This window comes from Carlito syrichta, unplaced genomic scaffold (assembly GCF_000164805.1).
Source record: "Carlito syrichta isolate Samal-C Ts95f unplaced genomic scaffold, Tarsius_syrichta-2.0.1 Scaffold270720, whole genome shotgun sequence".
NCBI lineage: Eukaryota > Metazoa > Chordata > Mammalia > Primates > Tarsiidae > Carlito > Carlito syrichta.
Window position 1 is genome coordinate 334,889 of NW_007214816.1, and position 26,273 is coordinate 361,161.

The 26,273-nt window shown below is 43.8% G+C and overlaps 1 protein-coding gene across 1 annotated transcript in view; it reads left to right on the forward strand.

Moving 5' to 3' along the window:
• PRICKLE2 (prickle planar cell polarity protein 2) overlaps positions 1-26,273 on the forward strand; it is a 119,461-nt gene that overhangs the window by 69,488 nt on the left and 23,700 nt on the right. Inside the window, exon 7 of the mRNA XM_008052268.2 lies at positions 2,805-3,686. Within this exon, the coding sequence (XP_008050459.1) occupies positions 2,805-3,686 (882 nt within the window). The remainder of the gene's footprint in view (positions 1-2,804; positions 3,687-26,273) is intronic.

Genomic DNA, 26,273 nt, shown 5'->3' on the forward strand with positions numbered 1-26,273 from the left:
TGGGAGCGCTGATTCTGTAAGAATTAGAGTTGAGTCACACAGTGCCCCTCTCACTTGGGGTGGCTCTTGTGGCTGTTCCTGTCCCTATAAAAATTCCCTTGTAGTCCCTAAGGCCAGTTCCACGAGGAAGAGAAACCCCTTAGTTTAGGAAAGAGCTAGTAAGAGAAGAATTTCCTTCATGCCTCCCTCTCCCTGGGTTGCAGCGAGAAGACAGGGGAGGGAAAAGAGAGGCTCTTGAGTTGTGGCCTTTTGTTCTTGCAGATCTCTTTTCTCTGCAGTCTCGTTTGTTATCTCTCTAGACAAGTCTCCAGAAGTGATTCCTTGAAAGTCTGGGCTCAGGAACACTCAGCCACTGAAGGCAGAGGTTTATCTGAGTAGTCCTTTCCAGGAAGCCTTGCAAATATGTAAATATGATGTCGTGCAGAGGTCCCTTTCCATCCTTCAGTCACGGTTTGATACTGCATCTCCAGCAAGCTTTCACCATGGGAGGGGACCCTAACAGCTCTACCAATTTAGCAACTGCTATACAAAGGGCCTCTTACATCACTGCCTTAGCAAAAGTCCCAGGTGACCTTCATGGGTCTAGTACGAGTCACCTATCCACCCTTGAACCAGTCACTGGGACTTGGAGAGATGATATTTGACTACCCAGTGGTGGGCCCAGGTGTGGCTTTAGCCTCACCTAAAGCTCGTGACCTGAGGCTGGCAGGAAAATGGTGTCCCACAGGGAAATTAAGTCCCAAAGAGCTCCAAAGATGGTGAGAAACCAGAAGAACCCCGGGGCTGTGGGAGGCTCCCTTAATGTGCAGTTGTAGCCAAATTATGTAAACCAGGCACAGTCCTGTCCTGGGAGGAATCATGCCTCTTCCTTTTCTGATAAAGTTAATCAAAAGTACACTGGGTCATGCAGGGGCAATGTCTTTCACAAACTGTGTCTAGGTTTTTCTTTACCAAAAGCAGGTTTTTCCTTGCCAAGTGTTGAAATCCACTTTTTTTTTTCCCATTGGTACTACTCTTTTTTTTTTTTTTTTGAGTTGGAGTCTCACTTCATGGCCCAGGATGGAGTGCAGTAGCATGCTCACGGCCACCCCAACGTCAACATTCTGGGCTCTGGCAGTCCTTCCGTCTCAGCCTTCCAAGTATCCAGAACTACAGGCATGTGCTACCACACCCGGCTAATTTTTTATTTATTGTAGAGACATGGTCTCACCAAGTTGCCTGGGCTGGTCTCAAACCTGCAGGCTCAGGCAATCCACTCACCCCGGCCTCCCAAAGTGCTGGGATTACAGGCTGAGCCACCAAGCCCAGTACTACTCTAACAGAATACCATAGACTGGATGGCTTGTAAACAATAGAAATGTTTTGCTTACAATTCTGAAGGCTGGGAAATCCAAGATCAAGGCACCAGTAAATATGATGTCTGGTGAGGGCCCATTTTCTATTTCATAGATAGTGCCCTCTTGCTGGGTCCTCACATGGCAGAAAGGGCAAACATGCTCCTTTGGGCTTCTTTTATAAGGACACAAATCCTATTCGTGGGACTTTGCCCTTATGACCTAATTACCCCCCAAAGGCCTCATCTCCTAATACCATTACCTTGAGGATTAGGATTTCAACACAGGAATTCTGGGGAGACACATTCAGACCATAGCATCCACCAAGTTGCTACAGTGACTTACCCATTGGAATGGCATACACTAGTGATGAGACTCAATGGATCTCCATTTAATATACAAAGAGCCCCTTCCACATACAAGACCATGTTCCAGGTCATGGAGATGCCACAGAAACTTAATAACTCTGTCATCAGAGAGCTTCACTTTTAGTAGGGGAGATAAATAATTAACAAATGCACACCTATGGTGGTCCAATGTAAAGCAGTATTAGTGCTATGAAGAAGAACTCAGCAGGGTGGAAAGTGTTGGAGAGCCACTGTTAGGGTGGACAGGAAGACTTCTTTCAGGAGTTGGCTTTTGAACCGACGTCTAGTTAGAATGAAGGAGACTATCGATGTCATGATTGGGAATAAGGCTTCCTGGGTACAGATCTCATCTCTGATTCCTAGTTATACTACCTTAGACAAGTTACTTAGCCTCCTTCACCTTCATTTTTCATATGTAAACTGTAAATAAATTAGAAGCCTACCTCAAACAGTTGAGCAATTAAATGTGTTCATGTATATAAAGTATTTAAGCAGTGATTGATAATATGTTAGTATATTATTACTATTTGTCCAGGGACATTGTGTCCCAGGCAGAAAGATTCATGGATGGGCCATTTTGTTTTTTTGGGGGATTTTTGAGTTGGAGTCTCACTCTGTCACCCAGACTGGAATGCAGTGGCACGCTCCCAGCCACCGCAGCCTCCACCTGCTGGGCTCCAGTGATCCTTCCGCCTCAGCCTTCCAAGTGGCCAGAACTATAGGCATGCGCTACCACACCCAACTAAAATTTTTGATTTATTGTAGAGATGAGGTCTTGCCAACTTACCCAGGCAGGTCTTAAACCCACGGGCTCAGGCAATCCACTCACCTCAGCCTCCCAAAGCACGGGATTACAGGCTGAGCCACCAAGCCCGGCTGGATGGGCCATTTTTGACCTAGATTCTCTGAGCTGGGAGCAAATGAGTGAAGAAGGAGCTCACAAGGAATTCTCATAATAGGACACAAATACTATGTTGATTTGTTGACCATTTATTCTGCCACACCTGGAATCCTGAGCCAAACCAAGGTGCCATGTGTTTTACATCGCAGTGTAATACTCTGAGCAGCTTATCAACCTCTTCCATGTCTCTTGTTTCCTCAGGGATCGACCAAGGTCAAATGACCTATGACGGCCAACATTGGCATGCCACTGAGACCTGTTTCTGCTGTGCTCACTGCAAGAAATCCCTCCTGGGGCGTCCATTCCTCCCAAAGCAAGGCCAGATATTCTGCTCACGGGCCTGCAGTGCTGGGGAGGACCCCAATGGCTCTGACTCATCTGATTCCGCCTTCCAGAATGCCAGGGCCAAGGAGTCCCGGCGCAGTGCCAAAATCGGCAAGAACAAGGGCAAGACAGAGGAGCCCATGCTGAACCAGCACAGCCAGCTGCAAGTGAGTTCCAACCGGCTATCAGCCGATGTGGACCCCCTGTCACTGCAGATGGACCTGCTTAGCCTATCCAGCCAGACACCCAGCCTCAACCGGGACCCCATTTGGAGGAGTCGGGAAGAGCCCTACCATTATGGGAACAAGATGGAACAGAACCAGTCCCAGAGTCCTTTGCAGCTCCTCAGCCAGTGCAACATCAGAACTTCCTACAGTCCTGGTGGACAAGGGGCTGGAACCCAGCCTGACATGTGGGCCAAGCACTTCAGCAACCCCAAAAGGAGCTCATCACTGGCCATGAAGGGGCACGGCGGCAGCTTCATCAAGGAATGCCGAGAAGACTATTACCCAGGAAGGCTGAGGTCTCAGGAGAGCTACAGCGATATGTCTAGTCAGAGTTTCAGTGAAACCCGAGGCAGCATCCCAGTCCCCAAATATGAGGAGGAGGAGGAGGAGGAGGAGGAGGAAGGGGGCATGCCTGCTCAGCAGTGTCGGACCCGTCATCCAATCAGTTCCCTGAAATACACAGAGGACATGACGCCCACAGAGCAGACCCCTCGGGGTTCCATGGAATCGCTGGCCCTGTCTAATGCAACAGGTAGGTTGTGTTCACCTGGAAAACAGATAGTAAGGGGTGATCTCTGAGTGACCAGATGCTGGTCATCGGGATTTCAATGTTGTTTCTGCCATGGGCTTCATTCCAACAGGCTGCTGAGGAAGGTAAACCCAAGTTTTGGATGGCTCTGTCTTTGATGAGATCCCTATAAACAAAGCCTGAGGCAGGGGCCTGGATGTGTATGATGTGTTGAGGGAGTGCTCCCAGGAAAAGGGCAGTGAGAGAAACAGGACAGGGCAGGGCAAGGAGCCAAGTGAGGAATGATGTCTCCATTGGATTCTGGCTTTGGAGGATGAATTGTGCCTTAGAGATGGTTGTCTCTTGTGACAAAGGGGCTGATGTTTTGTACCACCATGCCAGTTAGTCATTGGCTTTGGGCTTTTGGTGAGCCACCGGGGGGTGAGGTTGTGAATGTGGACTTGGGACAAGGAAGCGCCTGTGGCCAAGAGCAACACTCAAGAGGGAAGGTGCAGCTGTGAGCCGGTAGCAGTACTCAACACCTGAATCCCAGGTGTTATTTGGGACCCCAAAGCATCCATGACAGTTCTGTGGCTGTTCTAAACCTGTTTCTCACCAGGGAACTAGTCTTAATATGCAGATAAACAGATAAGAAATGTATGACTAGACAAGGAAAAGGCAGACAGGTTGAAAAGGACAGAGTGGAAAGAGAGACAAGCCCATGCTTTCTGTTTCCAACCAAGTTGCTCAGCTGCTATGTGTGCATGTGAAGACTGAGGCAGACCTACTCTAAGATGGTGCTCCTCAAAGCAGAGTCTGAGAATCACACTGGCCAAGGACTATTACCCATTAGTAGCAAGATAAGTACTAAAATTGAAAGAGTTTAGAAACTCTTAGAGCAGCTTGACATTGCTGTGATATCCAAGTGTGTGTTCAGTAGACTCGTCTTATTGATTAGGGTATAGACCAATCAGGATTTTGGAGAATTCACATGGTGAGTTATTTGTGCCAAGTGTGGTGTATCAGGCATGTTAAGCATGGCCACATATCAGTCCACAAAGGGTTGAAAATAAAAACAAACTGGTGCTTCACCGCCAGTAGCTTGAGAAGGAGTGCTGTAAGATGTGCTGAGTATATCTGTCTCTTTAGGGGCAAGGTGTCAGAGGAGAGAGACACATGTTTGCCCCTCATAGCAAGGATCCCATAGCCAAAGGTATCTGGATGCAGAATTGTGATAAACTTGCACACATCAATCCCATCAGCAGAGATAGCCACTGCTCAGTTCCAACTGCTCATTGTCATGTGCAGGAATATGTATTTATTCAGCTAACACTTATATAGCTCTTATTATGTGTCAAACATTGTTCTAAGCACTTTATAAATATTAGCTTGTTTAATTAAATTGTCACAACACTATGAGGGAAGTAGCTTATTATAATTCTCATTTCATAGTTGAGAAGAGGGACTCACCCAAAGTCACCCAAGTTTTAAGTGGTGGAGTAGGGATTTGAATCTGTGCGTATGACACCAGAAACTTGCTCTTAACAGGTTGCCAACCTATTATGAGCCCCATTCTATCAGATCTTCCAGTTTTTCTGGACAAGTTTAAATATGGATTTTTTAAAATGTGAAATCCACTTAAACTCTCTAGACAAACAAAACATGGTTGTGAGTTGCAGGATGTCCATACAGTGCATTTTACCTTCTATCCCCTCAAATACTTTCATATCTGTGTTCCCATTTGTCCCAGAGAAAAAAGCAGATATCCTTATCCCCATGCTTCAGATGGGGAAAAAAAAAAAAAAAACGAGGCCTTGGTGACTAAGCGCCTTGCCTGATGTCGTAGAAGTGAGCAATTAGTGCAGAGTGATGACTACCTGGCTTCCAGCCCAGGTTGTGTTATTCTCGAAAGATTTATGTGCTATAATTATTTAAGAGGCCAGCAGATAAATATACTCTTCAGGCTCTGAAGCAGAGTTTCTCAAAGCTAGACTACCTGCATTAGAATCATTGGGGTGCTTGTAGAACCCCAATAGGGTATTGTAAAATATAGACCCCTGGGCTTTCCCCCAAGTCCCCTGCTTCAGAGTTCTACAGAGGTGACACCCAGAAATCTGTGTCTTAACCAGCTCTCTGCTGATGCTGGTGTGCATCGTTGTCTGAGATGAGGTGTTCCTGGGTTTGTCTTTTCTGCCTGTGAAATCAGGAGGGCTAGAGGTTAGGGAATGTTGGAAAGGCCAAGTGAGGAAGAGCCTACATTTCTACTTATCTTGGGACTTTATTCTCACGATTTTCAAATCATGAGGGGCAAAGTAACTAATACCTCTTGCCTCAGATTTTTTAGGAAGCAACCTTGACCATGTCTGATAAAACTGAGAAGAAAGCTTCTGAGATCAGTGCTGTCCAATATGGTAGCCATTAGCCACATAGGGCTACTGAAATTTAAATGAATTAAAATAAAATGAAATTAAAATTTTATGCCATCAGTTGTACGAGATACATTTAGGTGTTCAGCAGCAACGGGCTGAAGTTTAAATTTTGATTAATTTTAATTCATTGAAATTACAGTAGCCCCATGAGCTAGTGGTGACCCTGTTGGATAGTGCAGAAGGCAGATGATAGACACAATATCAAGCCCATCATTAGTCTCTGAAAGTTTTCACATGAGCCCTGAGTTTTTGGACTCTCGCTTAATGACTAGGAGTACTGGTTCTGAAGTCACACTACCTGGGTTCACATTCAGCCTTCATCATTTAGGAGTTGTGAGGCTTGAACAAGTCATTTGAACTCTGTAAGACTCCATTTCCCCATCTATGGAATTAGGGGAATAACCATACAGTGCTTCCTTTGCAGGGTTTTTGTGAGAATTACATGATAAATGCATTTAAACTCATTATTATAGTCTTTGACACAGATGATCTTCTATCATGGTTACTCAGTACTTTTTTTTATTATTAACTCTTTCTCCTCCCAAATACTAAACATGCCTCCAAAGCAGCTTGCAGCCTGGGTGACCATAGTATTAGAAATAGTGATAGCATCCTCAAGAATAACTAACCTTATGGAGTGTATAATATGTGCTAGATACAATTCTAAGCACTTGACATGAGCTAACTAACTTAATCCTCACAACAACCCTGTGAGGGTTGTTTTGGCCCCTAAGCTTGTTTGGGTTTCTGACTTCTCACAGCATCCGCTAGCTGTGCAGATTTGCATTTTAGGCTTGAAAATGTTCCTGTGGGTTCTTCTCTTTTTTTCTAAGCAGCATGAGAAGAGCATGGGAAAGAAGGAATTGAAGAAATTCATTTTGGGCCCTTGTATTTCTGTGGACCTGTCAGACACGCCAGTGTGGAAGCAAGATTGTGGCTCATTCTAAGCACAGCTTTGTCATTCTTCATGGGGGCAGACCCTAAATAGCCTCTTGCATCCTATGCTGTACACACATACACCAAAGGCTTGGAATGTTGGTATTTTTGCTGCTGACCCTCACTGTTGCATTCGAATTTTGCTAGAAAATTCAGTTTTCTTTTGAGAAGATAGCATTCTGAACTGTGCATGTTTTTAAATCCTAGAATCACAGTCTGAGTTCAGGTACATACTGCAAAACGCTTAGTGAAAACACCTTGATCCTTTGGGTAAAGCTAGATTTCAAGATAATGGACTTTTTTTTCCTTCCATGGTCAGTAACTTATATTATTGAGTAAGTCTGTAGTGTTTAATCTGGCATGAAGCATGATCTTTTAGTGGGCAGCATTTTTCTAAGAACAAATCTGAAAAAACAGATAGCTTCAGTGACTTGCCAGCCTCAGATCTGGGCTTTGGTACCTTCTGGTTTGTTTAGAACTGGGAAAATACAGTCCCTTCTCCTTGAAAAACACAATCTATTCTTTATCCTCACACAGAGTGAGTCAGGCAGGCACAGTCGCCATCTACACCACCACAATGTGGTAGCCTTGCAGAAACACTTTAATCCTGCTCTTCCCTAAATGTGCCTCCAAAGAAGCTTGCAGTCCAGATGTCCATGGTATTAAAAATAAGGATAACATCCTCAATAGCAACTAACATTATGGAGTGGTTAGTATGTGCTAGATACAGTTCTAAGCACTTTACATGAACTCGTTTAATCCTCACAACATTTCTATGAGGTAGATACAGTTGTTATTCCCATCTTATAGATGATGGAAGTAAGGCATTGAGAGACCGGGTAGCCCAAGGCCAGACAACTTGGGAGCAGAGGAGCAGGATTTAAAGCTGGGCATTCTAGCTCCAGAGCGTGAGACCTTATCGACTCTACTCTGACTAATGTGAATGATGATCATAAAGATGCTATTGCTGCTAATGGTGGTGATCATAACTGATGTCAATCATCACAGACCACCACCATGACCTGACATTGAATGACTAAACATATAATATCTCTTTAAACCCTTACAATGAACCTGTGAGATAAATCTGATTATTATACCCATTTTACAGATGATTGCACTAAGGTTCATAGATGTTGTGACCTCCCTATGGTCGCCAGGGACAGCCAGGACTTGAACCCAGTGTGAAAGACTGCTCTTAACCACTCTGATACACATTCTCACAAGAAGGGTCATGGTCACTATCAGGAGATTTGCTCAGTGACTCTATCTGAAGGGACAAGGATTCCCTTTCCTGTAGCAGTTGATTTGTTGATGTGTGTGTTTGACTCTGACAATGCTAGAGTGAAGCGTGAGACTGCAAATGTGAAATGACAGCTGAATGACAGGAGACAAAGATAGTGGTCTGAGACAATGTGCCAAGGTCAGAGGTAGGAAAGACAAGGCAGACAAGCACAGATTGTCCAGGGGCTGGTGTCTGGGCAAGAGGCACCAAGGGAAGAGAGAAGAAACCAAGGCTATGGTTACGAGTTAGGGGTCAGGGCACAAGTCACATGGGGACCAGGCGTAGAGTAGGAATTGGGATTGGCTGCCTCAGGCAGAGGCCACAGGACAGCTGGAGACTATGAGCAAAGCACCCAGGTGTGGAATAAGGCTGGGCATACGAGCATTCCTTGAGGATTGGCCAGATTCCTTAAGGGATGGATACGTCAGAGAGAGCTGGGACCTGTAGGAGGGGAATTCAGGTGTGGATGGGAGTGAAGGAAAGGGAAAGCTAATTTCTGTTTGTTTATTCATTCATCCAGCCAATATGACTTGAGTGCCTACTCTGTGGGTTACAGCAGAGTGTATAGACCGGTCTGCCAGAACTGGAAACTGGACTTGAGTTTAATAGCTATGTGATCTTGAACAATCAGCTAATCTATTCGGTGCCTCAGTGTCCTCATCTTTGAAATGGAATGACAACAGTGCCCTACCTGGCAGGGTTGTAGTAGAAATGAGTTCATTCATATGAAGAATTACACCCCACACTTTTAAGTGGTTATTGACTATTAGCTGTTATTAAGATTAGTAGGTGCCATGGCCTATGCCAGGTGCTGGGATGCAGTGCTGAGCTGTACTGAACTGAACTGGACATGGGTCTTGCCCTCCTAGACCCCATAGTCTAGTGGAGTTGATAGACAGTAATCATCCAGCTATAGAAAATAAAATTGTATCAGTGGTAAATGTAAAACTAAGAGGGCATACAAAGAGGGATATGGCTGAGTCAGAGAGGGCATCCTGAAAAAGTGATGTTTAAGAGATAAGGGAAGGGGCATTCCAGCCCTCAGGAGCAGCATGTGCAAAGGCCCTGTAGTAGGAATATATGGCAAATATGAAGAGCTGTAGAAGGCCCCATGGCTGGGTGGAGCACAGAGAACTGAGATAGAAGGCAAGGGCCCGATGGTTCCAAGCCATTTAGGATGGGTTTAGGCTTTTTTAATAAGGGCAATGCAAGCTCCTAAAATGTCAGGCCAAGCAGGGAGGGAAGTGCCATGGTTTAATTTGCATTTTGAAAAAATGGCTCCAGCTGCTATGTAGGCAATAGATCAGAAAAGAGTAAGTGCTGATGCAGGGAAGCAATTTGGGACTATACAGCCCAGGCTAGAGGTAAAGGTTGATAGCAAAGTCCAAAATCAGAGGATGGATATGACAATGACTTAGGGGAGAACGTTGGCAGAGGTTTACAGTGCCCCTGGGGTGAAGTGTCCTGAGAAACAGAGGAAGGTAGATTTGAAAAAAACTGAGAAAAGGATTACTTGCTCTGTGATCTTGGACTTAGATCAGCATCAGCTGAAAGCACATGTGTCGTTGGCCTGGATACACAAAGACACAGCAGGAATAGAATCTGAAAGGGCTTCCTGCCTTCTTTGATCCGTGTTGCATTGTTGTGGCAAGTCCATGCCTTTAACACGCATCACCTACACAGCTTGGCAAGGGAAACTTAGTTGTGCAATGTCAAGACATATCGACTGCTAGGGAATAACAGGGTAATTTTTTAGCATTGCTGGCAAATGGAAAGAACCAGAAAACAACAGTATGAGGATCTAAAGTAACAACTGGAACGACCCACTTTACCAAGAATGTCTGAAATGTTGTTTAATCCTTATAATGCAAAACATTTCTATATTTAATTTGGGGAAGGGACGTTTCTTCTGCATAACTCAGATAGCCATCCTGTAACCCAATTTCTGTTTTTAAATAATTGAGTAAAAACCTCTTAACCAGCTGCTGCTTGAGTGGCCACACCTCAGACATGCTCATAAATTGTGTGGCCCAGGTCTTTTTGTTCATTCCCTTCTCCGGGGAAGATAGACAGTCCAGCCTGAAATTACAGATTTGAAAACCTATAAACCTATAACCTTGAGTTATATTCATTGGCCTCAGGGCCAGCCTGAGATTTATTTGGGAAATGCACATTGTCTTTGTTCATTGGTATTACAACACTCTTGTTTGGAAGTCTTAGAATCCTCACTCCAACTGGTGTAAACAAATGAAAAAAAATTTTTTTTTTATCAAGTGACTGTGAACTTCACAGATTTTTAGCACCAGGGGCCTAAATGATGTCATCAGGACTCAGTTTCTTTACATCTTTCAGTTCTTGTTTCCTCCAAACAGCCTCAGTCTCAGGCAGGTTCTTCCCAGAGGTAGCGAAGATGGCCATCAGCCACTCTAGGCCAACATTTGTTAGCATCAGATTTTGGTAGGAAAAAAATTGCTCTTTCCTAACAGTGTCACCAAAAGTTCCAGAATTGTGTCTCATTTGCCTGACTTGAGTCACCTAACAATTCTTCAGCTAACCCATGTGGCCAGGGGGAATGAGTGCTCTGACAGGTCAAGCCCAAGTCACACGCCCATCTTAGGAACTAGGCAATGTGGTCAAGCCCATCAAAACTGCAGGACTGAGAATGGAGGAGGGGTGTTCAAAGGGAAATCAGGTCATGTTTTCAAAGGAAGGGGGATTGTGTTGCAAGCAGGTAAAACCATAGGCATCTACTTCTGCACCACATATCTCATCTGTCTGGAGCTGACCTCCTGACTAGATCCCTTCCTCCAGAAGTTCCACCATCTTTGAATTTAATGTCAAATGTCCATTAGGCATTTTCACTCTAGTTTTCTAGAGACAAAGCTCTGGTCTTTGGGGTATGGCCCTGTGGTGATTTTAATGTAGGGGTTTCAGGCCAGTGAGGAGCTATTTTAGAGGGGAGAGGATTGGATGGAACTTAATGATTAGGACACGCCTGAGAAGCAACTTCTAACTGGTCCCATGGCATGATTTCCTCCTCCATAGTCTGCAAGGAAGCTGTGCCCCCTTGTTGGCATTTCGTGGTTCTGAATGTTACCCCTGGCTCACAGACCAGGGGCCAGAGGAAAAACAACAAAGGAAAAATCATGGGAGAATCTATCTATACCTTGTTTCCTTTTCGGGTTTGATTTCCTGGTGTATGGGAAGGCAGAGGACATTCTCAGAGCAAGGTGAGAGAAAAGGAGAGCAGGGGACCAATGGAACAGAGCACGACTCAGAGCGGCTGACACACCCCTGCTAATGTCATGGTCTCACTGACATTTTCTGGGTCCACAGAAATTTTTCCAGTGTCCTGGTTTTTGATAACTGTTCGAGAGGCTTATTTATAACCTCCTTGGGCGTGGGCAGTCATCTATGCCCAGAGTCAGTAACTATGGCTGCTGACAGGAAGAAAAGATTGCTGATTTTATCCATTTTATTACTGAAAAGGCAACACTGGAAAAATAGGTCTAGGGTGGAGCCCAGCAGCAGTGGGGTGGGGTATGGTGATGGACTCTTCAGACTAGGGCAAGATGGTCTAGAGTGAATTTTTCAAGAATATGTATACGTTTCTCCTAAAGCTTTTGAATTTGGAAATCTCATAAAGAGAAATAAAATAGCTCTTATCTCACTTGCAAATGGCTTTAAAACTCAGGTTTTTATGGCTTATTTTTTAAAATACGGACAGTAAGGAAAAAACCTAAAAGAGAAAAATTCGAAAAAAGATAGAAATGGGGGGGAAAATACCCTAAATCTTATCACTTGGCTGATGTTCATATTTCAGTGAATTTTCAAGTTTCTTCCTTAAACATTAGTGCATTATTTTTTTCCTAACTTGGTTGTAAACATACTGAATGGTTTGTGTCCTAAATGTCTTCGTTTGCTTTCTGTGATTAGCTTATTTTCATAGCTTTTGTAACCATCATTTTTAATGACTGCATTAATATTCAGTTGACTCGGTATTTCCACCCTCTAGAATTGGACAAGTAGGCAGTTTTCAAAATGATCTGTATTTAAATCTTTATTTCCTTTTACTTCTGTCAACAAAATATATTTTCTTTACCCTCCTCCCTTTTTTTATAAACATAAACAAACCTTCTGACTATCTTGTCTCAAGGTTAGCCAGATCCCTTGACCTTCCAACCTGGTCACTTGCATCTCCCCAACAGAGTGTACTGATGGTTATATAAGGTCTGTCAGTGATGCTGCACCAATCGTCACCTGCCTTCACCTCCCTCCTCTGGAGGAGGAAAACAAATGTGTATGAGCAACCTAGAGCCCGCTTTTGGGAGTGTATTTCTACATGTATACAGTCACCTATCCATTCTGTCAGTTCAAGTGATCCCTGGGATCATATTCATCTGGAATGCGTATCAATCATGCAAATTCTTGGGCCTCATCCCAGACCCCACAAACAGACTCTCTCAGGGCTCAGACTCAAGAATCAATATTGTTTTTGTTTTTAAGAGTCAGGGTCTCACTCTGTCGCCCAGGTTGGAGTGCAGTGGTGCAATCATGGATCACTACATTCTCAAACTCCTGGGCTCAAAGGATCCTTCCACCTCAGCCTCCCAAATAGCTGGGACTACAGGCCTACACAACTATACCTGGCTAATTTTTTTTTTTTTATAGAGATTGGGTCTCAGTTGCCCAGTCTGGTCTCAAACTCCTGGCCTCAACTCATCCTCCCATCCCCACCTCCCCAAGTGCTAGGATTACAGGTGTGAGTCACTATGCCCTGCCTGGGATCAGCATTTTCACAAGGGCTCCCCAGAGAACTTGTAGACCCACTAAGTTTGAGGATCCCTGAGCTAAAGAAATCCAGACTTTCCATCTTCTTTCTGAGTGATCAAGCATACTTACCAGCTCTTCTATGGTTAGAACTTACATTTCTCCTACAATTCCCCTTTGCCTCTTCTCTTAGCCCTGAGTCTAGCCTCCTGTTGAAACAAAAGAAAAATTAGATGATGCATCTTCTCAAAAGTCCTAAAGATGTCACTGACATAAAATTGCTCTTGGTATAGTAAGTAGCATCTTAGTGAGTTAAGAGCATATTAACTGAAACATATGGATGATATATTTCTCAAATACATGTGATTTAAATACAATAGAGCCTAATACTTGCCATGAGCATTTGGTGGTTTTGATATTGTTACTGAATGCATCAGAAAAAGTGGACAATTAGACATTCTAATCTTCAAATAGGGCCTGTTTCAGCTCTAGAGTCAAAGAGAAAATAAAAAAGCCATGACACCAAAAGTTTCATAAGATTTTATGGTTGATGGGTTGATTTGTTGTTTGATTGTTTAACCTAGAATGATTTTTTTACCAATAAGGTTCACCATCCCCGATTTTGTACTAGCATCACTTTGAGTAGCTAGGCAGCTCTGTGTGTGTATGTGTGTGGATGTGTGTGTGTGTTTGTGTGTGTGTGTGTGTGTGTGTGTGTGTGTGTGTGTGTGTGTGTGTGTGTGTGTGTGTTCCTAGCCTTGTGCTGCCAGGCTTCTCCTCCAACCTACCCACCACAAATCAAAACCAGACTATGACATGTTTTTGGAGGCAGCTGTCACAGATCAGGCTGAGCAAACAGGCAGGGCACCATTTAGAAGATAAAATCTGTGTCTTCCACTACAAAATCACTAAGAAAAAGCCTAGTGTCTCTTTGGTACAAAAACTTTTAACAGTTTACAAATGTCATGCTGAATTCCCATCCACTTAGCTAAAACAAGCATATTTCTCCCATTCTTTCTCTCTGTCCCAGAAAATAGCCTTTCTCAACTATTGGCTACCTAAGGATTTAGTGTTCTAGTTTGTGGCTTATCCAGACCCTGCCTCTCTTCTCTTATTTTCCTTGTGTCCAAGGAATGAAGGCAAACACTCATTCTTTTTGCTTCTTGCTCATCAGAGTAACAATTGTATTTTTGTGCGTTTCTGTTTTCCGGGCGTTTCCTCGGGGGCAAATCCTTGACTCTCAGCTGAGCTAAGTCTCAGCTATTCTTGCTTCTTGAAGTCATTTGTCCAGCCCAGTCAAGTCTGCCTCCCTGAAGGAGTTGTCAGTCCAAGGACACCTGTGAGGATTTGATTCTGATTCTGACATTGTGTTTTTGGTGAGAGCATCCCCGACAATGACACTCTACTGCCTAGCAGTGAGCCATCCATTGCTTGCCAGAGTTTCTCATCCTGGCAGGAGCAGACTTCCTGATGGTGGCCTTTGAAGTTAGAAGTGCCAATTTTTCCTTGGAAGTAGATTGAACACATAGCTGAAAGGAAAGGAGAAGAGAACAGACTAGAATAATTCACCCTTTTTGGTTTTTTATTTGTACTTAAATACTGGTTCCCAGGTAAAAGATAAGGTTGGGGTGGGGGGATTCTCTTTACCTGACATATACTTGTACATAAACTCTGCCCCAGTGGGAGCAGGGCAGACTAGTTCACCAGCTCGTAGTGGGGATGGCTAGGGGTAGTGATTTTCCACCCCTAGTCTGGGAACATTTGGAAGATTGGAGACATTTTTGGTAGTCACAACTTGGGGTACAGGAAGGATGCTATGGGACTCTGGTATGTAGAGGTCAGTGGTGCTGCTAAACCTTCTACAATGCACAGAACAACATGCTTCCCACCCCCAACCAGCAAAGAATTGTCCAGCCCCATAAACCAGTAGTGCCAAAACTAAGAAAGCCTGGCCTAGACACAGGGAATTCCACATCTAAGTCACCACATCTGAGGAGGACATGATGTCATGGGAAGGGGCCTATCCAACTGGGCACCTCAGAAGGCCCCTCTACAATTGAAAGAGCCCTTTTTGCTTCTTGGACTGACCCTACCTGCAGCACACACTGGGGTTCAGCATTTAAGGGTCCAGCTGACCTGGCTGAAATCCCACCATCTCTCTAGCCATGTGGCCTCAGGCAACTGACTTAAATCTCCCAATCCCTCAGCTTCCTGAGTAAATGTAATGTCTGCACATGGGGCTGCTGGGAGACATGAGGTAATATGCGTGGAGCACTTCACTGCCTGCCTGACACATGGCAAACTCAGTATTTGAGAGTTATTATTGTGCTTATTATTGGGTACCCCGGAGTGCCGACCTCCCACCACCTTCATCTTAACTCTGTCTCGGCCCATTGCTCACTTAACTGGGAGAAGGAGGATTGAATGGAACTCAGGAATCATTCTAATAGAAAGGGATAGAAGACAAGGGCAGGAATCAATGGATGAGTGTGAGGTTTGGAAATTCTGTAAATGTCAACGATCTGGACCCATGCTGACCCCCACAACCGGGGAGGTCTGTTGCTTTGATTTCCAGGAATGCTTGTAGCCAGAAAGATGAGCCCTGTCTCCCTGAATCTGATTTCTACTCTCATCTGAGCTAAAAGAGGCTATCAGAATCTGTGGCCTAATTATGCCCTTGTAACACCTATTAACGCTAATGGAGCCCAGCCTCCCCATGTGAGAAAGTAGCCTGTCAGCTCACATGGCTCAGCCTTCCTGCGCTGATTCCCCCACCCCCTCCCCCCACCCCAGTATCAATTAACTTCTCAGAGAATTCCCATTTGCCACTGTTTAGAGGAGTTAATTTGTTCTTTGGGTCTGTGGATGAGAAACAGGCCTACCTTTAGGCCCTGAGTGAGGAAGATAGTGAGGAGAGTACAATGGAAGTTTTCCATTGATATCATTATCAGCTCCAGGAACAAGCCCAGCCAGGTGCTCAGCTGTGGATCTGTTTCAAGCTCTGGTCCCTCTGCAGGGAGAAAAGTTCCAACCTGGACTTAGCTTCTTGACAAGCTCCCCTTGATATTGCCTAAATCTCATCATCTCTGAGTGAACTATGAGCTACACATGGGCAGGCTCTCTGTCACCTGAGCATCGCCCTTGGTGGCTCTTTTTCTACTCAGGAGTTAGGACTACCTGAGAAGCAGATGGCTTCCTCTGTCACTTTCTGCCTTCTGAAGCTGTTTATTATAGGGATATTTTGGAGTAGAGACATCTGGATGACACTCCTTTATTTGGCAGTTTTGAATGGAGTACATCAGATCAGAGTACATATATTATTCCAGCTTTCCTCTGAGCCCAAGGACTGCTGCAAAAGGAGAATATACCCTCTTAGTGGGTTTTTAAGTGCTACTTCTACCTTCATTCCCACCCCCATTGTCTTTCAGAGTTCAAAGTCCTCCTGGGAGTATGGAATTGTAAGTATCGTTTGCTCTCCCAGTCCTAATACTGTATACCTCAGTTGCAAAAACTGTGTTAGATGCCATATCTTCCTATAAAGTACACCCCAAAACATGTCTCTAATGTGCTGGGTCTCCAGACTTGCCATTTAAGAGGGGGCTGTGATGGTGGGCTGCCCTTCCAACCCTCAATCCCACCATTCTATTCTATCTGTTTTCTCAACCAAAATTTGATCCAAGATTTTTTTGGAAACAAAACCAAAAAAAAAAAAAAGGGGTGGGGGGGAGGGAAGAGAGGTTTATTTTTAAATCTTGATTCTGAGTTGTTTTATATTCATTTATTCTGCAAATATTTATTGAGTGTCTACCATGTGCCAGGTGCTCTGCTAGTTGCCAAGTATACACTGGTGAATAAATCAGACCCAGTCCCTGTGTGGGTCAGGGCCTCAGCAGGAAACAGATGGCACACTCAAAGGGTAATTAAAGAAAGCCTAATGAAGGAGAGGGCCACTGGATTGGAACTGAGGCCTGAGGTAGAGAGCTACCGCCAAGCTGCAAACTTGCTGGAGGAAGCAGGGCAATAAATACCTTGCCTTCTCTCACCTTCTGCCCTCAATCTTTTCCCATAGGTCAAACCCAATAAGCAGCCAGAGAGCAAGGGAGCCATTCAGGGCAGAGCAAGGTAGAGAATGGCTTATAATCTACAGGAGACGTACAAACACAGAAGGACAGATTGTAGTAAGTGCAAAGAACAAATGAGCAGGGGAAAGAATAGAGGACATCAAGGGTTAACTGCATAAAAAGGATGGTCAAGGAAGGACTTGGCCTTGCAAAGGAAGGGAGGTGGCAAGAAAGAAGGTTATCAGCCTTATATGCAAAGACCCTGAGGCAAAAGAAAACTTGTCCAGTTCTGGAGCTTAAAGGAGGCCAGAGTGATGAAAGTATAGCTATTGAGAGGAGAGAACTATATTTGGAGTTCTGAAACACTCACATGTTATTGCTGGCTCAAATTCAGCCTCCCAGTATCCCTCTGAGAACACTGCCCTGCTCCCCTTTTTTAGTGGGGTGTCTTAAAGTGGAAAAAGTCAGATGACTGGAGGGGGTTGTAAAAGCAAGTACAAGACTACAAAGAAGGAGTTCAGAAATATCATGTGTATTGAGAAGTAGAGGGTGGAGAACTTGCCATTTAAAACAGAATTGAAAAATATCTGTGAAACTCTTTCTGATGCTCTTTCTATTTCCTTTCAGGGCTGATTTCTCCCTTGGTTATATCCTGGATGTCATATATACAGTGCATTTGAATTTTATCCCAGGTGTCCTGGCTTAGCTAACCAACTAATATATAAGTCTGATTAAAGCACAGCTTTCCTTAAGTAAACAGTAAGCCTTAAAAACATATGGCTAAACAGAAATCTCAAATCCCCTTATTTTTCTTTCTCTTTTTTTTTTTTTTTGGTGTGTGTGTGTTTGTTTGTTTTGTACAAATTAGCCAATATTGTTCATGGCAGACCACCTCCAGGACTCTTTGGATATATCCCTGGTCCTTAAGTAGAGCAATAGGATAGAGTAGTTGTCATTTTCCATAGGAAGATGTTGCCATAGTTACAGAAGGCTTTCTTTCACCTGTCTCTCAATCTGGATCTTTCCATTTTTCCTTAAAATTCCTTTCTAATGCCAAGGTCCAAACACTCAGCAGGAAAATTTTACATTATTGGGAGGAAGTCATCACAGGACATTGCCATCCTACAGTCTCATCACTTGTGAGAAAACAGAAGATGAGACCAAGTGAGTTCATATTTTAGGGCAAATTCAGTGACTGTGGTGACCAAGGCTCAGTCTTACAAATCTCAAGAGTCATCTCATGTTTGAGACCCTTGGCTGCCCTCAGCTTTGTTCTGATTAACATGAAAAAGGGAGCCAATATCTCATGGGAATTCCAACCTCAACCTCACAGTTTAGAGCGAATCATTAATACTTACTCTAAAGATTCACCAGGTCATAATCACTTCTTGTAAAAGAGCATTTGATTAGGAACCTAACGGAAAGAAGTAAGGTAGATACTAAAATACTCAGATGCTCATGCCTGTCATCCCAGCACTTTGGGAGACCAAAGAGGGAAGATCATTTGAGCCCAGGGGTTCTAGGCCAGCCTAGGCAACGTAGCAAGTCTTTGACTCTACAAAAAAAATTAAACAAATTAGCTGGGTGTGGTGAGGCATGCATGCAGTTCCAGCTACTCGGAAGGCTGAGGTGGAAAGATCACCTGAGCCCAGAAGCTTGAAACTGTGTTGAGCCATGATCCTGCTACTGCATTCCAACCTAGGCAACAGAGTGAGATCATGACTCAAAAAATAATAAGTAAATAAATAAATAAAATTCTTAGGCACTGGTTCTCAACCTTGGTCACAATTGAAATCATCTGGAAGTTTAAAAAAAAAATACCTATGCCTGAATCCTACTCCCAGGATTGCAATTTAGCTAGTCTGGTGTTTACCCTGGGTAAGGGAATATTATTAAATTGTCCAATAATTCTTCTAGGCAGATTGAGAACCACTGTATCCAGCAAATCCAAATTCTTCACTGGGTGCCTGTATTTCTAGTTTCTGGGATAACTTGTGAGTAGTTATGTTTCTAGTGCCCTAGTTTGGTGTTTCTCTCTCCCTCTCTCTCCCTCCCTCCCTCCCCCTCCCCTCTTTCTCTCCTCCCCACTTCATGCATGTGTCTCTTAGCATACATCCTAAGAGAAAGAAAGCTCATTTATGAGTATACAAAATGCTCTTTAGTAATACCTTTGCTCTACCAAATCCTACCCCAAACATCTAAAAATTAAAGAAGATGCAGCGTTACGTTGCCATTAAGGTAATGGGGTGATGGTCTTGAGAGTTTGATAGACCCCTGTTAATTCTTGGCAGTGTCCATTACAAGCTCTGTGACCTTGGGCAAGTTATCTAAACTCTTTGAACCTGAATTTCTTCACCTATAAAAATTGTTTCACAAGGTTAAATGTGAAGACACTTAATACAATGCCTAGATCACAGTAAACACTCAAACATATGTGTTGTTTTTATCATCAACAAAGATGGAATACTCTTAGGACAACCAGATGTTGATATTGTTATAACTAAGTGTTGAAGTGGAAGAGTCAAGTGAACTACAGTAAACACCAACCACAATGATAGCCATTATCCCATCCTGGAGACCGGGAAGAAGGGATCAAAGAGTTTAAGGTCACACAGCTAATGAATGGATGAGTGGGGATTAGAGCAGTTTGATAGTCTACACTTTGAACCACTACTGGTATTTATCTCCATAAAAATGAAAGCCCTTGAAGGAGGGGGATCTTGGTGACATCAGCCCTTAATGTTGACTGATAAAGGGAGCTTGACAGAAAGCTCAAGTCTTTCTGATGGAAAAGGTTCTCCAGAGAGACATCAGCAGATGAAGCCAAAATGGACAGGGTATGACAACTGCCACAGGCACCTCAAAAATCAAAATCACCTTCCACTCTCTTTCATTGTTTTTCTTCTTTATGGCTCTCCAGCCCAGATGCACCCCCCCCCCAGCCGCCAAGGCACGAGCCCTGGACTAATATATAAATCGGATTATATACTAGAGCCCAGGCTCAGCCCAAACAATTTCAGCAGATGTCAACGCAAGATTAGATTCCCCAGAGCTGGCCAGGTCTTGCCTCTTATTCCTTCTTCTCATTGCCTTCCATCACTCCAGTAGGAGGAGTCTCACTCTGTCACCCAGGCTGGAGTGCAGTGGCACCCTCATGGCCACCCCAACTTCGACCTGCTGGGCTCTGAAGATCCTTCCACCTCACCCTTCCAAGTAGCCAGAACTACAGGTACACACTACCACGCTCAGCTAATTTTTTGTTTATTGTAGAGACTAGGTCTTGCCAAGTTGCCCGGGCTGGTCTTGAAGCTGCAGACTCAGACAATCCATTAGCCTCGGCCTTCCAAAGTGCTGGGATTACAGGCCGAGCCACTGAACCTGGCCTGCAATTCTGCTTTCACCTACAGTGGTTCAGACCAGTGTTTTTCAAGTCTTTTTTTTATTTTTATTTTTATTAAAGCATGCCATTTTTTTAACAAACTAAACACAAGACTCTCACACTCCCACCCCTCCCGAGTTTCTGATTCTTTGCATTCCTCCTCTCTTGTCCAGAAACTATCCTCTGTACCCCCAAGATGACAAGGATCTACTGACATAGAGCTAACAGCTGTGAAGCCTTTTAAATGGGACACTGTGTTATCTAGTAATGTTTAATTATCTTGGTTAATCTTTATAATAATGCTTTTAAGCATACATATCGTATTATCTCCATTTTATAGATAAAGAAACCAAGACTTAGAGATAGTAACGTGTTCAGGATCCAAACCAGCAAGTGACTCAAGCCAGGCATCTCAATACTTGAGCCCTGTATTTTTAACCATAATCCCATGACTCTCAACCCTGGGTATTCCCCCACCCCCCAGGAGATATTTTACAGTGTCTGGAGACAGAGTTGGTTGGTTACAAGAGAGGGTAGGATGCTACTGGCATCTGGTGAGTAGAGGCCAGAGGTGCTGTTAAATGTCCTACAATGCACAGGACAGCCCCCACTGTGAAGTATTATCCGGCTCCAAATGTCAACAGTGCCAAGGTTGAATAACCCTGCCATGGCTGTAAATTACATATGGGGGGTGGGGTACATGCAGGGTTGTATCATGAAAATAATACTTATTTTTTTCTTTTAAAATAGGATATGAATAAGCTTTTTTAAATTCTCATGCTCTTCCCCTCACTCTGTATTTCTTCTCTAGTCAGTGAAGTATAGCCATCCCATTTGCCACTTTGAGAATCTTTGATTTTGTCTTTATCAAAATCACTACATCATGATAGCAGTACAAGTTGACTCTGTTTTCAGAAGTTACTCTTTGCCCATGAAGAAGTTCAGTTGCTGTGCTGTGCCAGCTGCAGTAATTTAGTTGCTCAGGTGTGGAGAAAGCAGGTGGGTGCTTGTTGCCCTCTGAATGTACTATGGGCACTGTCAGACCACGCCAGCCCATCTTGCCCTCTCTGTGGTTCTTCTTCTCCTTCTTCTCATCCACCCCACACACCACCCCTCTCCTTAAGGCTGGAAGCTCCTGCCATGGGAGCTGCCCTGATTGTTACAACAGGCAGTGAAAAAAATGGGAACTTTTAAAATTATGTAAAACACCTCTGGTTGTTTGACCTCAGCTGTTCAATTAATCTACTCTGTTCAGCCCTCACTCTCTTGTTGAGGGTCTCAGTATAATCAGTCCTTCTGCCCTCTTCCTGCAGGGGAACTTATCTGAGACAGGCAGCTGAGTCTATTTGATTGGGAGACCTGAAGTCACAAAACAGAACTGAGAGAGAGAAAACTGGTCAAGATTCCAGATTCACCTTTACAGGTTGTCCTGAGTATCGGTAGTTCACCAAGCAGGAGGTGGCGCCAGAGAGCACTGTGGGCTGACAGCTCGTGTCCTAAGCAAGGGCAGAGGCTGTTCTGAGCAGGAAGGACACTTGGAACACTCCTGCTTTCTGGTCTGGGAGGCAGAAGAGCTCCCTGACTGACAGGATAAGCCTTCAGTCAGGCTAACCAGGATTGAGTGATCTGGGAGGCCCCAGATTCTTTGAATCTCAGATTCCACTTTTGAAAAAATGAGAGTAACAATACCTACTCTTAGAGGGTTCATGAGAATCAAATGAGGTTGGATATGTAAAATCGCTCAGCACCATGCCTTGACCATGGAAAATGTCCACAGTGGTACCTCTTGCTAGATACCGATGGAGAAAAACTTACAGAGGACCAGCCTTGGCTGCAGGAGGGGGAGGAAGAACCAGCGGACAATGGTGGTAGTAATAGAAGTAGTGAGGATAATGGCATTAGTGATTGACTAGTTACTATGGAATGGACACTGTCCCTAGATCATTAGGTTGTACATTATCTCATTAATAAGTGTGGGTTTTTATTCCCTATATGCAGTCCCCCACAAACTGGCCCCTCTTACCTCTTCCCTGACTTGTTTTTCTCTATAGCATTTAGCACCATTTGGCATAGCGTATATCTTATTTATTTATTTATTTACTTTACCAGTCTCCCCTACTGGAATGAAAACTTCTTGAGGGCAGGGACTTTATCTGGTTTTCTTTTGCTACCGTTGCCCCAGCAGCTGGAGCACTGTTTGACTCTTAGTAGGCACACAGCAAACCTGACATGTGGTGGGCATTCAGGAACTGTTTGTTGAATGAACGAGCCTCTGTTTTACTGAGGAGGAAACAGAGGCTTATAGAGGTTAAAACACCTGCCCAAGATCACATGGCTAGTGAGAGGCAGCCCAACTCCAGGACCTTGAACAGCTATAGGGAATGCATCATACAGTGTTTTGCCAATCTCGATGACCACAGGTAAGCATCCTTGTGGCTCCTGCTTAAAACCAGCTGCAGAGGCAATTGGCCCTTTCTCTGGGTTCAGAGTTTTGTGGTAGAGATGTGGGCAGAGGTGGGATGGTTTGAAATGCTTGCAGGATCCAAAACCACTTGCCCTGGTTTCTCATACCTCCTATGACCTCCCAATTTTCAATTGCAAAACAGCTTTGAATAACTTAGCACAATACTTGAGGAGGAATTTTCACGATGTCTCAGAAATGATAGGACTTGGGCTAAACATTCTAGTTCCAAACTCAGTTTCAGTCCCAGAGAAGGTTTCCAGTTTTCTCTTGGGAGACAGGTAAAAGTGAAAAGAGGGAAATCCCCAACTTTTTCCATGTAATTTTATTGTTTTCTCTAATTCCAAACAAAAATAACTTTTTTAAAATTATGAAACTACAGAAATATATACCGTATAAATTGAAATTGTCCCATAAGTTTCCTCCTTCCACTTCTTTTTTTTTTTTTTTTTTTTGAGTTGGAGTCTCACTCTGCCCAGACTGGAGTGCAGTGGCACACTCCCAGCCACCGCAGCCTCAACCTGCTGGGCTCCGGCGATCCTTCCATCTCAACCTTCCAGTAGCTGGAACTACAGGCATGCACTACCACACCCGGCTAATTTTTTGATTTTATTGTAGAGATGAGGTCTCGCCAAGTTGCCCAGGCGGGTCTCGAACCCACGGACTCAGGCTATCCACTCACTTCAGCTTCCCAAAGAGCAGGATTACAGGCTGAGCCACCGAGTCCAGCTTCCTTCCACTTCTTATTTGGTGTTTGTCTCTAGGTATACACTGACAGGTTTATAATTAAAACCAAAAAAAGTCATAATATTTTGCAGTATGTGTTTTTTCATTTAACAGTATACACTCTCTTGTCCAGAATGCTTGGGACCTGAAGTGTTTCAGATTTCAAATTTTTTCAGAGTTTTGGAATACATACATACCTCAAAAGATTGTAGGTTCGGTTCCAAACCACTGCGATAAAGCAAGTCACATGACTTTTTGGTTTCCCAGTGTATATAAAAGTTATGTTTACACAATACTAAAGTCTATTAAGTTTGCAATAGCATTGTGTCTACAAAATGTACTGAAAAAATATTTTATTGCTAAAAAAAATTGCTAACGATCATCTGAGCTTTCAGTGGGTAGCAGTCTTTTTTGCTGGTTGAGTGTTTTGCCTTGATGCTTATGGCTGTTGACTGATCAGGGTGGTGGTTGCTGAAGTCTGGGGTGGCTGTGGCAATTTCTGAAAATAAGTCAATGGGCTGGGCTTGGTGGCTCAGCCCGTAATCCCGCGCTTTGGGAGGCCGAGGTGAGTGGATTGCCTGAGCCCGCGGGTTCAAGACCCTCCTGGGCAACTTGGCGAGACCTCATCTCTACAATAAATCAAAAAATTAGCCGGGCGTGGTAGCACGACGTGCCTGTAGTTCCAGCTACTTGGAAGGCTGAGGCAGAAGGATAGCTGGAGCCCAGCAGGTCGAGGCTGCAGTGACTGGAAGTGTGCCACTGCACTCCTGTCTGGGTGACAGAGTGAGACTCCAACACAAAAAAAAAGAAAAGAAGTCAATGAAGTTTGCCACACTGGTTGACTTCTTTTCAGGAACAATTTCTCTTTAGCATGTGATGCTGTTTGATAGTATTTTACCCACAGTAGACCTTTCAAAATTGGAGTCACTTCTCTCCAACTCTTTTGCTGCTTAATCAACTAGTTTTTTGTAATACTCTAAATCCTGTTATCGTTGCAACAATGTTCACAGCATCTTCACCAGGAGTAGATCACATCTCAGGAAACCACTTTCTTTTTCCATCCATAAAAAGCAACTCCTCATCTGTTCAAGTTGAATCATGAGATCACAGCGATTCAGTCACATCTTCAGGTTCCACTTCTAAATCCAGTTCTCTTGCTGTTACCACCACATCTGTAGTAATTTCTTCCACTGACATCTTGAACCCCTCAAAGACATCCATGAGGGCTGGAATTAACTTCTTCCAATGTTTGCAGTTAACTTCTTTAATGTTGATATGTTGACTTCCTCCCATGAATCACAAATGTTCTTAATGACTTCTAGAATAGTGAATACTTTCCAGAAGGTTTTCGATTTACTTTGCCTAGAACCATCAGAAAAATCACTGTCTATGGCAGTCGTAGCCTTATGAGACATATTTCTTAAATAAGAAGACTTGAAAGTTGAAATTACTCCTTGGTCCATGGGCTGCAGGATGGATGTTATGTTAGCAGGTGTAAAAACATTCATCACCCTGTAAATTTCCATCACAGTTGTTGGGTGATTAGGTGCATTGTCAATGAGCAGTAACATTTTGAAATGAATCTTTCTCCAAGCAGTAGATCTCAATAGTGGACTTAAGGTGTTCAATAAATCATGCTGTAAAAGATGTGCTGTCTTCCAGGCTTTGTTGTTCCATTTCTGGAGCACAGGCAGAGTAGATTTAGCATAATTTTTAAGGGCCCTAATATTTTCAGCATGATCAGTGAGCATTGGCTTCCACTTAAAGGCACTGGCTGCATTAGCCCCTAACAAGAGAATCAACCTGCCCCTTGAAGCTTTGACGCAGGCATTGACTTCTCCTGTCTAGCTAGGAAAGTCCTAGCTAACCTGGATAACTTGCTGCAGCTTCCACATCAGCACTTACTGCTTCACCTCACACTTTTATGTTGTGCTGATGACATATTTCCTTAAACTTTATGAACCAGCCTCTGCTGGCTTCCAACTTTTAATCTGCAGCTTTCTTACCACTCTCAGCCTTCAGAAAATTAAAGAGAGTTGTAACCTTGCTCTGGATTAGGCTTCGACTTAAGGGAATGTTGTAGCTGTTTTGATTTATCCAGACCACTCAAACTTTCTCCGTATCAGCAGTAAGGCTGTTTCAGTTCCTTATTGTTCATATGTTTACTGGAATATCCCTTTAAATTCCTTCAAGAACTTTTTCTTCGCATTCACAACTTGGCTAACTGGTGTAAGAAGCGTAGTTTCTCGACTTTGAACACACCTTCCTCACTAAGTTTAATCATTTCTAGCTTTTGATTTAAAGTAGGAGAGCATGACTCTTCCTTTCACTTGAGTGTTTAGTAATCCACCATAGGGCTATGAATAGGCCTAACTTCACTGTTGTTGTGTCTCAAGAAACAGGAAGCCCTGAGGAAAGGGAGAGAGATAGGAATGGCTGGTCAGTGGAGCAGTCAGAACACACATAATATTTATCGATTAAGCCGGGCTCAGTGGCTCAGCATGTAATCCCGCGCCTCTGGGAGGCTGAGGTGAGTGGATTGCCTGAGCCTGCGGGTTCGAGAC